The sequence below is a fragment of the Mobula birostris genome, chromosome 4 (assembly GCF_030028105.1).
Source record: "Mobula birostris isolate sMobBir1 chromosome 4, sMobBir1.hap1, whole genome shotgun sequence".
Taxonomy (NCBI): domain Eukaryota; kingdom Metazoa; phylum Chordata; class Chondrichthyes; order Myliobatiformes; family Myliobatidae; genus Mobula; species Mobula birostris.
This window is the reverse complement of record NC_092373.1, coordinates 182,975,752-182,988,140: the sequence shown is the minus strand read 5'-3', so window position 1 is coordinate 182,988,140 and position 12,389 is coordinate 182,975,752. Positions and strand designations below refer to the sequence as shown.

The window sequence follows — 12,389 nt, the reverse complement described above, 5'->3', positions numbered from 1 at the left end:
AGAGAACTTAAAATCTACCAACAAAACAATTGCAGATGCTGTAAATTTTAAGAATAGAACATAAAATGCTAAATATAGCAAATCAAGCAATGTTTGTGGAGAAAGAGTTAAATCTCAGGTCGATGACTATTTCTGACAACCCAAAATCCTTTTGGATTATCAGTCATCTTCTAGTTTGGAGTGCAGGGGTAAAGAATTTTTCAGTGAATAATGCAGGGTTATGTGGTAGTACCAAAGAGTGAGAATAACTGGAATGTTAACCTGCCTGTGTTGACCTGTTTTAATTGCACTTTTCATGGTAGAGATTTCTCTGTGTAAATAATATTTTGTTTTCAAATTCAGATTGAAGAAGTACGTGAAGTGATGGAGGCAGAGATGCGAACCCAACTACGTAGGCAAGCTGCTGCTCACACTGATCATCTGAGGGATGTACTGAAAGTTCAGGAACAGGAGTTCAAAGGGAAATATAAGGAGGTAAGTTTATTTCTGAGTCATAGACTCAATGGCCTGAAATGACCCTCCTGGTTTGACTCATAAAGCAAACCCATTCTTCCAGTGCTCTCTCCACATTCTCAACTCCATCACAATTCTGTCATTCACCTAACACACATTGGTGGCAGTTTATATTGACAAACAAACCTAACACATAGGTGTTGGAGAAGTGGAAGGAAACCAGGGAACTTGGAGGCACAACATCTGGTGGTGTTGTGGATGGTGAGGAGGATAATTTTGTGTTAGAGAGTTCTTGATCAGTTGGTAAATTGGGCAGAAGAATAGCAGATGGAATTTAGTCCTTGTAAATGTGAATTGATGCATTTTTGGGAGGTCAAAAGTCATATAGTGATTTGTCCCGAGGGAGCTTTGAAGTACAGAGGGTTTGGTGTACAATGCCAAAGATCCTTGAAAATGGCAGCTCAGGTGGATAAGGTGATAAAAAAGTCAAGAGGAATGCTACTTTACTAACCATACCATAGAATATAAAGGAGGGAAGTTATGCAAATTTGTAAAACATTGGTGAGGCCCCATTCAGAACAATATGTGTAACTTTGGTTCCCTTAGTATAAGAAGCAGCCTCGCCAGAGAAACCTGAAGGAATTCACCAGGATGTTGCCTGGGATGGTGTCGCAGTTGTGAGGGGAGACTGGAGAGGTTGGATTAGTTTTCTTTGGAGCAAAGAGGGTTGAAGGGGATCTGAGGGATTTATACAAAATTACAAGATGTATAGATAAACAGTCATTAAAATTATCCCCATAACATCTCTGCACCCTTGGCAGTGTATTTGTATCTTTATAGGATGGAGTCAACTGCTCCACCTAAATCAGATCCAGCTAAATGATAAATGATAAAAGACAATCCCCCTTACCATCAAAAATAATAATAAAGTGTGATCTCCATTTTTGTGATTGGACATGGGCTGATGATGGTTTAATTCAGGGGTCCCCAACCTTTTTTGCCCCGCGGACGGGTTTAATATTGATAATATTCTTGTGGACCGGCTGACGGGGGCAGGAGGGGGTGTTCGAGTAGGGTTGCCAACTTTCTTATTCCCAGATAAGGGACAAGAGTAGCAGTCAAATACGGGACACTTGTGTTTACCCCGAGAAAGACTATCATGACCATGAAGCACCTGCGTGTGCATGCGTATATGTGCCGATTTTTTTTTTCTACAAAATTCAAGATTTGGCTTAATCTTCCCAATTCTGTTACATGAAACTACACTGTACATACATTATCTCTACTTTATATAGGCTGTGTATTTATCATATCATTCCTGCTTTTACTATATGTCAGTGTTATTTTAGGTTTTATGTGTTACTTGCTGTGATTTGGTAGCTTACTTTTTGAGCCTGGAAACGCTCAAAAATTTTCCCCGTATAAATTAATGGTAATTGCTTCTTCACTTTACGCCATTTCGGCACGAAAGGTTTTGTAGGAACACACTACCTTAGCGGGGGAAATACGGGACAAGGGCAGTTCCATATGGGAGAAACCAATTTAGGCCAATATACGGGATGTCCCGGCTAATACGGGACAATTGGCAACCCTATGTTCAAGTTCAACAGTGCGTGACAGGGAATGAGGAAAGGTGCAGCTGACTCGTATCGTTTCATATCGTTTCCTGACGGCCCAGTAGTACATGCTTTGCGGCCCGGTACCGGTCTGTGGCCGGGTGATTGGGGACCACTGGTTTAATTGGCTGAATTGGATATGTCCTCATTTTATGGAGTGAACTGAATTTTGTGTATTTAGCTGTCAGCTATGTACCAGTTGGTTAACCCACCTTTCATGTTTCCTTTCTCCTTGAGGAGAGAAATATTTCCTTTCATGTAATGCTCTTGGGACCTTGACTTTGCAGAATTATAACCTAATTTTAAATTCAGTTATCCTGCATATTCAGGGTACAGGGTTATGTTTAAAATTGTTTATGTTAAACAGGGTGAACATTTACTTGACTTCCATTTAAAAATAGTAGGTTCTAGACTGGGCCATTCAATCGAATTATAGCTGAAAAGGCTCAAATTCCCAACTATAGCCTGCACTCACTGTGTTGGCCACATTATAGCCCTGAGCCACTTGCCTTAACAGTGACCAGTCACGCCACTTGACCAACCTGCCAAACACCAGCCTTCAGAGGTATCTCCTTCATGCTGATAGGGTGTGATTCATTGCTGGACTGGTGCCAACTGCCCAGCACAGCAGTATTGTCATCGCTTTGTAGATAATGCTTTACAGACTCCTTTTAGCACTGCTTCCATTAACATTCTTGTTCTTGAGCATTTATCTTGTGCACTAAGGAACATACCAGTGTAGTGGAATTCAGTTATGACATTCTGACTGGCTCAAGTTAATTTGACACAGATTGTAAATGGACCCCTGCTTATTTCTGTTTAAAATGTTAAAATATATTTTGTTAACCTACCTACTGCCTGTTAGGTCGCTGATGTTTAGGGCAGCAATGAAGGCTCTCCATCTCTGACGGTGTTCAGGGCTTCCTTCATTGTGTCTTGGTTTTCATTACTGTCCCTCATGTAAGCCCTGGCTGGAGGTTCAGGAATACCATTGCACACAGATGTAGAAGGATCCTTAATTGCTATTTCCATAACAGTTTTGTTTGACTAGTCAGGGTTGTTGCCCTGAGCTGAACCAGTGAACCTGCGGGATGATGGACCACTCTGGTTCTGGCCTCTACCCTTTGACCCTACCAAGAACCAAAGCATAAATCTCTGACTCCAGCCAACATAACTGTCCAGGTCGTTGAGATGCACAAAACTCCAAAATCTATAACAGGGTTGTGGTCTTCTTGGAAGGATTTTGTTTAAGTGACCATGTTGCACCTTTCTCATTCATTTTCTCTAGAGCATTAGAAGCTGACGGAAACTTCATAGCTTGTAAAATTCTGAGAGGCATAAATATCTGTCCTGCTGAAGGGTCTCATTGACTGTACTCTTTTCCACAGATGTTGCCTGGCCTGCTGAGTTTCTCCAGCATTTTGTATGTGTTGTTTAGACAACCAGAATCTTTTTTTTCCTTGGGGTTGCAGCATCAAATAGGAGAAGGGAAAAGTTGAGAGGATTTGCGGGGCAAGTTTTTTTTTATACAGTGGTAGATGTCTAGAATAGGGTATCAGTGATGTTAGTGGAAGCAAGTAAGATAGTGGCATTTAAGACGACTTTAGTTAGATGCATGAATATGTAGAGAATGGAAGGATATAGATCATGTGAGAAAGAATTAGTATAGTTTGGCAGTGTGCTCAGCATAGCCATCATGGACTGAAGAGCCTATTCCTGTGCTCATTTGCCTAATTAAATAATTTTATTTATTTTTACTCTAGGGAGTTTATTGATCTTTCCTTTTAAAAGTACATCAAAAGGAAATGTATGGCCACAAAGAAAAATTGTTTAAGGCCATTTAGTGCTATTGGATTCAGGTTTGTACAAGTTTCATGCCATTTGATTTTTTTTAAAACTTCATAGGAGCTACAACAGAAATTATCGGAATATGAGATGCAGTACAGACGCTTATCTCAAGAACAACTGGACAACTTTACACTGGAAATGAATGCAGCTTATTCCAGGCTGAAGGGTATTGAAAAGGCAATGGAGAGTGAGTGGTTATTTGTCATTCCACTTATTTCATGTAATTTATGAAAAGCTTTAGTAAGACTTACTCAAAGCTACAGTACAGTGTACCCCCATGTTATAGAGGGATTATGTTCCTGGAAAACTATAGCACAATTTTCTGCAATGTGAACTCTTGAAAACATGTTCAAAATTTGTTGTTTCATTTGCACTTCATCTTTTTTATGCTTAAATTTGTTAAGTGCAAAATTTTTATTCTATATCTCAATTTTTTGTGTAGTGATTTGTGAACTCTAAGGGGAAATTCCATTTTGCAAACTGCCATGACGGGAGGGGGGGTGTACACTGTAATTTCAAAACAATTCTTATTGCTGGAAATTCTTACAAAATATAGAGGAAAAGTCGCCAAATATATTAATTCTAAAGTGAAACATCCATTGAGCCAAGCTCTTAACAGGATCAGACTTCTCACCTCATAAGAGAAGTGGGAGTTTGAATACGGTTACATCTCCTGAGGTTCCCAACTAACAGGTTTGCTTTAGGAGCATGAGAAATACTGTCAGTTACTTAGATGGTCACCATCAAAAGAATACTGAACAAGGCTCTTGTCCGCTTAACAGAGTACCTTTCCTACTTGCCTGTTCCACTGGGTTTAAAATTCATCTCTTTGTCAGAACACTGTGGCAAAAGTATATACAATCCACATGGCATGGATTAGTTAATGGAAAACATTAAGAATATATGGATCGTTTTCAGTTTGGCTATTAGGAACTAATGAGTTCTGGAGTTCATCTGCTTACAATGTGAATTGACAATGTACACAGAGGTTAAATTTAATGCATGGGAAATGCCATCTCAGATTTTACTAATTTTTTTTGATAAGTGGAGTATGCTAGATATTGTCTATGTGGACTTTCATGAGGCCTTTTGACAAGGTATCACGTGGTAAGCTGGCCCAGAAGTTTGAGCTTATGGCATTGAGGGCAGGCTGGCAAATTGGAATCAAGATTGGCTTAGCAATAGGTGTTGATAATGGAAAGTTGATTTTCGATTGGAAGCTTGTGGCCAGTATTAGTGCTGCCACCTTTGATGTTTGTAACAAACGTTAACGAGTTGCATTATGAACATACAAGGTATGGTGAGGAAGATTACAGATGATCGAAAAAGTGTTGTATATGGAGAGGAAGTTTGCTTAAAGCTGCAGTGTGATGTAGACGAGCTAAAAAGTTGTGAGGTGCAATGACAGTTGGAATTTAATCCCCTCTAATGAGGGATGATGTATTTTGGAAAGCAAACGAGGGTAGAATATACACAGAAAATTCTGTAGGTCTATGGAGTGGCGATGAACAGAATGACCTTTGGGTTTCAAGTCCAACAATCCATCGGATGTGGTGAAGATGGCATGTTGGATGCCTGCCTTCATTTCCTCAGGCATAATAATGGTGTAACTGATGTGGCCAGCTAATGGGAACTGTGTAAGCATAGATAGTGCCTTGATAATAACATTAATTTGCTTATCTTGTCAATGGATTTAGAGGATTCTGAGGAGATACGGTACTTGCAGGCAAATGGAGCTAGTTTAGGTGGGCATCTTGTTTGGCTTGGATCGGTTGGGAAGAAGGGCCTGTTTCCGTGCTGCCTGACCGTACCTCTCCAGTCCTTGGAGGTGCCAGAGAATAGGTAGTAGATGTCTTCAAAGCATATAGTATGGTGAGGACCACAGTTACCTAAAAGACAGTGCACTTTGGGCTGGGTCTGTGGTTTTGTTGTACAAAAACACTTTTCCTCAGACAAAGGTTGTGCTAGTGAATTTCGTAAATGATGTCTGCTTTTAGTGAGAGGTGAGATTCAGGAAGTGGTCGATGTTTTCCAGAACCAGACTGTTGTGTAGCAGGTCCCGTTAGTGGAGGACCTTTATTTTACCAATATTTAGAATCATTCTGTTATTCCTGCTGCTGATGAGTTAACGATATGGTTGTATATACAGAGATTGTGCCTATACTCTTTGGAGTTTGGAAAAAAAAGAGATACGAGGGATTTAGAGGAACAAATTTGTAGAGAGATCACAGGCTGTTGCAAGAAATGCAAGGTTGTTATAGTAGGTGATTTTAACTTTCCCATATTGACTGCGACTCCCATACTGTAAAAAGGACTAGATGAGATAGAGTTTATCAGATGCGTTCAGGAAAGTTTCCTTAATCAGTACATAAAAATCCCAGTGAGAGGGTGCAATACTTGATCTGCTATTAGGAAATGAGACAGGGCACAAGTTTCTATAGGGGACCACTTGGCATCTAGTGATTACAATGCCATTAGTTTCAAAGTCAAATGCAAAAAGATTGGTCAGATACATGGTTGAGGTTCTGAATTGGAGAAAGGCCAATTTTGATGGTATCAGAAAGGATCTGGCAAGTGTGGATTGGGACAGGCTGTTTTCTGGCAAAGGAGTACATGGAAAGTGGAAGGCCTTCAAAAGTGAAATTTGATGAGTACAAAGCTCGTATGTTCCTGTCAGAATAAAAGGTAAAGAAAACAGATGTAGGGAACTTTGGTTTTTAAGAGATATTGAGGCACTGGCTAAGAAAAAAAAGGTGCATAGCTTGTCTATGCAGGTAAGAACAAATCAGAATCAGGGTTATTATCACCGGCATGTGACATGAAATTTTGTTAACTTAGCAGCAGCAGTTCAATGCGATACATAATCCACCAGAGGGGGGAAAAAAATAATAAAACGTCATAAATAAACAAGTAAATCAATTACATGTATTGAATAGTTTATTAAAACATGTGCAAAAACAGAAATACTGTATATTTAAAACAAAAGTGAGCTAGTGTCCAAAGCTTCAATGTCCATTTAGGAATCGGATGGCAGAGGGGAAGAAGCTGTTCCTGAATCACTGAGTGTGTGCCTTCAGGCTTCTGTATCTCCTACCTGATGGTAACAGTGAGAAAAAGGCATGCCCTGGGCGCTGGAGGTCTTTAATAATGGATGCTGCCTTTGAGGTGCTTAAGGAGTATAAGAGGTGCAAGAGAACACTGAAGAAAGAATTAATGAAGGCTAAAAGAAGGCATGAGGTTGTCTTAGCAGACAAGGTAAAGGAGAATCTTGAGAGATTTTACAGATATGTTAAGAGCAAAAGGATTAGAAGGGGCACACAATTGGTCCTCTGGAAGATCAGAATGAAAATCCATGTGTGGAGCCAAAAAAGATGGAGGAGTTCTTAAATTAATTTTTTGCATCTGTATTTACTCAGGAGACAGGGAGAGTCTATAGCAGGGAGGCAAAGCATCAACTTCATGGACCCTATACAGTTTACAGAGGAGGTGGTGCTTGCTGTCCTGAGGCAAATTAGAGTGGATAAATCCCTAGGGCCTGACAAGGTGTTCCATCGGACCCTGTGGGAGGCAATTGCATAAATTGCTGGGGCCCTAGCAGAGATATTTAAATCATCCTTGGTGACAGGTGAGGTGCCAGAGGATTGAGAAATAGCCAATGTTGTTCTGCTGTTTAAGAAAAGCTCTGAAAGTAAACCAGGAAATTAAAGGCCAGTGAGCCTATAATTGGGAAATTTATTGGAAGGTATTCTAAGGGATGGGATGTGTGAGTAATTTGGATAGGTGTGGACTGATAGTCAACATGGCTTTGTGCATGGTCTAACCAATTGTCAAGTTTTTCGAGGAAGTTACCAGCAAAGTGGATGAAGGCAAGGCAGTGGATGTTGTCCATGTGGACTTGAGCAAAGCATTTGACAAGGTCCCGCATAGGAGGTTGGTCAAGAAGGTTCAGTCGCGCGGCATTCAATATGAGGTAGTAAACTGGATTAGGCATTGACTGTGGGAGAAGCTAGAGAGTGGTAGTAGATGGTTGCCTCTGACTGGAGGCCTGTGACCAGTGGTGTGCTGGGTCCCTTGTTGTTTGTGATCTGGATGATAATATGGTTAACCGCATCAGCAAATTTTCAGATGACACCAAGATTTGGGGTGTGGTGGACAGTGAGGAAGGCTATCATGGTTTGCAGAAGGATCTGGACCAGCTGGAGAAATGGACTGAAAAAAATGGCAGGTGGAATTTAATGCAGACAACTGCAAGGTGATGCACTTCAGTGGGACCAAACAGGGTAGGTGTTGCACCGTGAATATTACTATACTGCGGAGTGCAGTAAAACAAAAGGATCTGGAAATACAGGTCCATAATTCATTGAAAGTAGCATCACAGGTAGATGGGGTCGTATAGAAAGCTTCTGGCATATTGGTCTGCATAAATCAAAATATTGAGTACAGGAGATGGGATGTTATGTTGAAGTTGAGTAAGACATTGGTGAAGCCTAATTTGGAGTATTGTTTGCAGTTTGGTCAACTACCTACAGGAATGATGGAAATAAGGTGGAAGGAGTACGGAGAAAATTTACAAGGATGTTACCAGGTCTGGAGGATCTGAGTTGTAAAGAAAGATTGAATAGGCTAAGACTTTATTCCTTGGAACATATAAGATTAGGAGGAGATTTGATAGAGGTATACAAAATCATGAAGGGTACAGATAGGGTAAATGAAAGCAGGCAGTTTTGCACTGAGGTTGGATGGGACTATGACCAGAGGTCATGGGTTAAGGATGAAGGGTGAAAAGTTTAAGGGGAACATGAAGGAAAACTTCAGTCAGAGGGTTGTGAAAGTGTGGAATGAGCTGCCAGCACGAGTGATTTCAATGTTTACGTGGCGTTTGGATAGGTACATGGATGGTAGGGGTATGGAGGGCTATGGTCCTGGTGCAGGTTTTGGGAGTAGGCAATGTAAATGGTCGGGATGGACTAGATGATACCCTTCATAATTTTGTTTCTGTACTGTACTTTTCTATGACATGAGTTTTGGTCGTAGTCCCACCCAATCTCAATGGAAAAAGCCTGCTTGCATTTACCCTATCTATACCCCTCATAATTTTGTATATCTTTATCAAATCTCCTCTTAATCTTCTACAGTCAAAGGATTTAAGTCCCAGCATTGCACTCCATAAGCACCTCATCTTAATAGGATAGATGCTGAGAGGATGTTTCCCTGAGTGTGAAAGTCTAGACTGTTCATGACTCAAGAGGAGGTTAGATTTCTTTGAGAGTTCTGTATTTGAGAGGAATGTGGATGCTGAGTCCTTATCACATTTTAGGCTGAGATAAATTCTTGGATTGCAAGGGAATTGAGGGTTATGGAGATAATGCAGGAAACTGCATTTTAGCCTCAATCTAATTGAATGCAGAGCAGGCTCAAGGAGCCATATGAATTTCTGCAGCTCATATATCTTATGTCACCATGATTAATTCACCAAGACTTCTTCACGTGCACCATTAATCACCGAGAAAGGCGCCGAGCAATTTACTGGGGCACTGTCACCTTGAAGTTACAGGTCATCCTGACTTAAACATTTATCATCTCTTCTTCATTGTATGCAAACTCCAATTCCAATACCATTCTTATTGTCTCCCATCAGCATCTTGGGACAAACGCAAGGATAGTATGGCCTAAATTTTGAGAGACGATTTGTTTAAAAATACATCTGGGAATTGGACAGAATGACAAATTAAGTTTTAAAAAATGTTCTAGTTCTAGCTTTCTAGTCATTATAAAGTGTAGAATCATTCTTGCTAAGGTGATAAGGGAAAAAATGTAAATGTCATCCATCTGGGATCCTGTGGGTAACAGATGTAGAAGATCAATGGATTGTTACTATTTTTATCATGGAGTGCTTGATGGAGTTAGGATCAGTTTTACAAAGCCTTCGATTGCACTCAGAGCTTCATCCAATTTCAGGCATGACACAACATGCGAGTGATGAACTGCTGTATCACGTAGTCTCCAAAATTATTCTCTTAAGAATCAATTCACATCAAATTATGGATGCAGGTAGTACTCTGCTGATCTGCTGGTTTGCATAATCTGATCAAGGTCCTGAAGAACAGTCATTAACACTTAAAAGTTTAATTTGGTTTCTCTCTGCAGATCCTGTTGATTCTTTTGAGTAGCTATAACATTTTTAGTTATTTCAGATTTCCAGCAGTGGAATATTTTTCTTTTAAATCTTTAAAATAACAGTTTTAACTGAGTCCGGAACAAGTGTGTGTGAAGAAATTATAGCACAGACTTGCAGGACTAAAATCCTCATTGCTAGAGATTTTAGCCCGGGAGGAGGATACCAAGGTTGGTTCACTTACAAGAGATTGTATCATGATAAAGGCAGCGATAGGTGAGAGAAATGAAAGATGAATATGAAGATTCTTAAATGTTTACAGCAGAAGAACAAAAGATAGAGGGCTCCATCAATCAAAAGTGTGGTTACTGGGGTTGGAATTACATTTCTGACCACACATTATGGGCTCCTTGATAAATAGTACAACTCATTGTTTCAAATGGGACAGAAAGTGGTGGATACAGATGTAGCAGAAGGCATACTTCCACAAACGTGTTTCCTAATCTTTGTTACTGTAGAACACAGTATCATTCAAACTGTTGTTATGCTTTCCCTTTGTAAGTTGAATAATGTTACCTTTTTTCAGGTCATGTTATTGCAGAAGAGGAGGCTAGAAAGGCACATCAACTTTGGCTCTCTATAGAAGCTCTGCAATACACATTAAAAACAGCCTCTGGTGATAGCCCAACAGAGCCTCTGCAGAATGCTATAGAAGCCATTACAAATAGCTGTGGAGATGATAAGTTCACCCAGGCCTTAGCAGGAGCCCTTCCTCAAGAGTGTCTTTCTCGTGGAGTGTACAGCGAAGAGGCATTGCGTCATCGGTTCTACACAGTACGGAAAATAGCACGGCGTGTAGCCATGATAGATGAGACAAGAAATAGTCTGTTTCAATACTTCCTCTCCTATCTGCAATCCTTGCTACTAATGGAACCCCAAGTAACAAAGCCTCCCGAGGAACTTCATCTTGAGGGCTTGGACACATTTAAACTGTTGTCATATGCCTCATTCTGCATTGAACATGGTGACCTAGAGCTTGCTGCTAAATTTGTGAACCAGCTTCGCGGAGAACCAAGAAGGGTTGCACAAGATTGGCTAGCGGAGGCTCGTCTAACGCTTGAAACAAAACAAATTATAGAAATTCTTTCAGCTTATGCCAATGCAGTGGGTTTGGGCACCACACAAGTAGAATAATTTGACCGAACACAGACCTCAGACCCTATCACAGCAGAAAAATGGACTTCAGCCCCATACGCACTATTCTGTAAGCACTATTACTGACTTCACTGTTCCAGTGTAATTCCAGTAAATGGTACAATGAAGTAAAATGGTGGGAAAGTGTCTCTGTAATTTGGTATACTTGTTTTATTGATTGGACTTTGTATTTGAACCAAATAATCATTTCAGCTCATTGTATGTTGATTTTCTTCCCCCTTTCAGATGCATATCAATAAAACAGAATTAAACACTGAATGGAAAGATAATGTTGATGTTTTCATAAACACCAAATTACTAATTTAAGTGAAGCAAAATTCTGAGTGAGCTCTGAAGAACTAACTAGGTTGGAGTAATTTGCTTTGTTACCTTTTGATTTGTTTTGACTTGCAACTTAGTACTTTGCTCTGTGTAGATGCATCTCTTTGGGTTTTAGGTAGTCAGTCTGGTTTCATACCTTTAATTTACACCTTTGCACTGCATAATACAGGTTAAAATGCAATTCCAGTTATGGAAAATTTTGCTAGTATCCTTTTCTTGTGAGAGAAACTCATTGTTTAAAAAAGGTAAAATTTCCTTTGTTATCTTAATGATAGTAAATTAGCATTTAATAGACTGAAAATAAGTGAAACCATAGCACTCACTAGATATTCCAAATATATATCCAATGTTTTCTTTAATTAGAATTATCATTGACAATGTTGTGTAATTTGTTTGCAGTAGCAGTACAGTGGAAAACAAAAGTTGCTACAAGTTGCAACAGTAAAGCAGAAGTTGCTCTTGCTGAAATGTTCAGCCTGGGTTGTCAGGCTCTAGTGCTTCCTCTGATAGTAGTAATGTGAAGAGGGCACGTTCCTAATGGTGAGAGTCTTTAATCATGAATGCTGCCTGCTTGAGGGCAATTGTGGGGAGGGTTGTGTATATGATAGAATTGGCTGAGGCTACATCCACACTAGACCGGATAGTTTTGAAAGCACCAGTTTCAAGTAAAAATGACAGGCGTCCACACTAGGCGTTTTTCAAGATATCTGTCTACATTAAAACGGATATTTGGGCGAATCTACTCCTACTGGGCATGCGCAGACACATCTACAGAAAACAAGCGAAGAGGAAACGGTATAATATTTGTGTTTCTGCGGTGG

At 40.0% G+C, this 12,389-nt stretch overlaps 1 protein-coding gene across 3 annotated transcripts in view; it reads left to right on the top strand.

Moving 5' to 3' along the window:
- immt (inner membrane protein, mitochondrial (mitofilin)) overlaps positions 1-11,505 on the top strand; it is a 48,779-nt gene extending 37,274 nt beyond the window's left edge. For all 3 annotated transcript variants that reach the window (XM_072256647.1, XM_072256645.1, XM_072256646.1), the window contains 3 exons: positions 343-474; positions 3,975-4,104; positions 10,619-11,505. In XM_072256647.1, coding sequence (XP_072112748.1) covers positions 343-474; positions 3,975-4,104; positions 10,619-11,226 — 870 coding nt within the window. In that variant the 3' untranslated portion in view covers positions 11,227-11,505. The remainder of the gene's footprint in view (positions 1-342; positions 475-3,974; positions 4,105-10,618) is intronic.
- Positions 11,506-12,389: the final 884 nt, after the last annotated feature.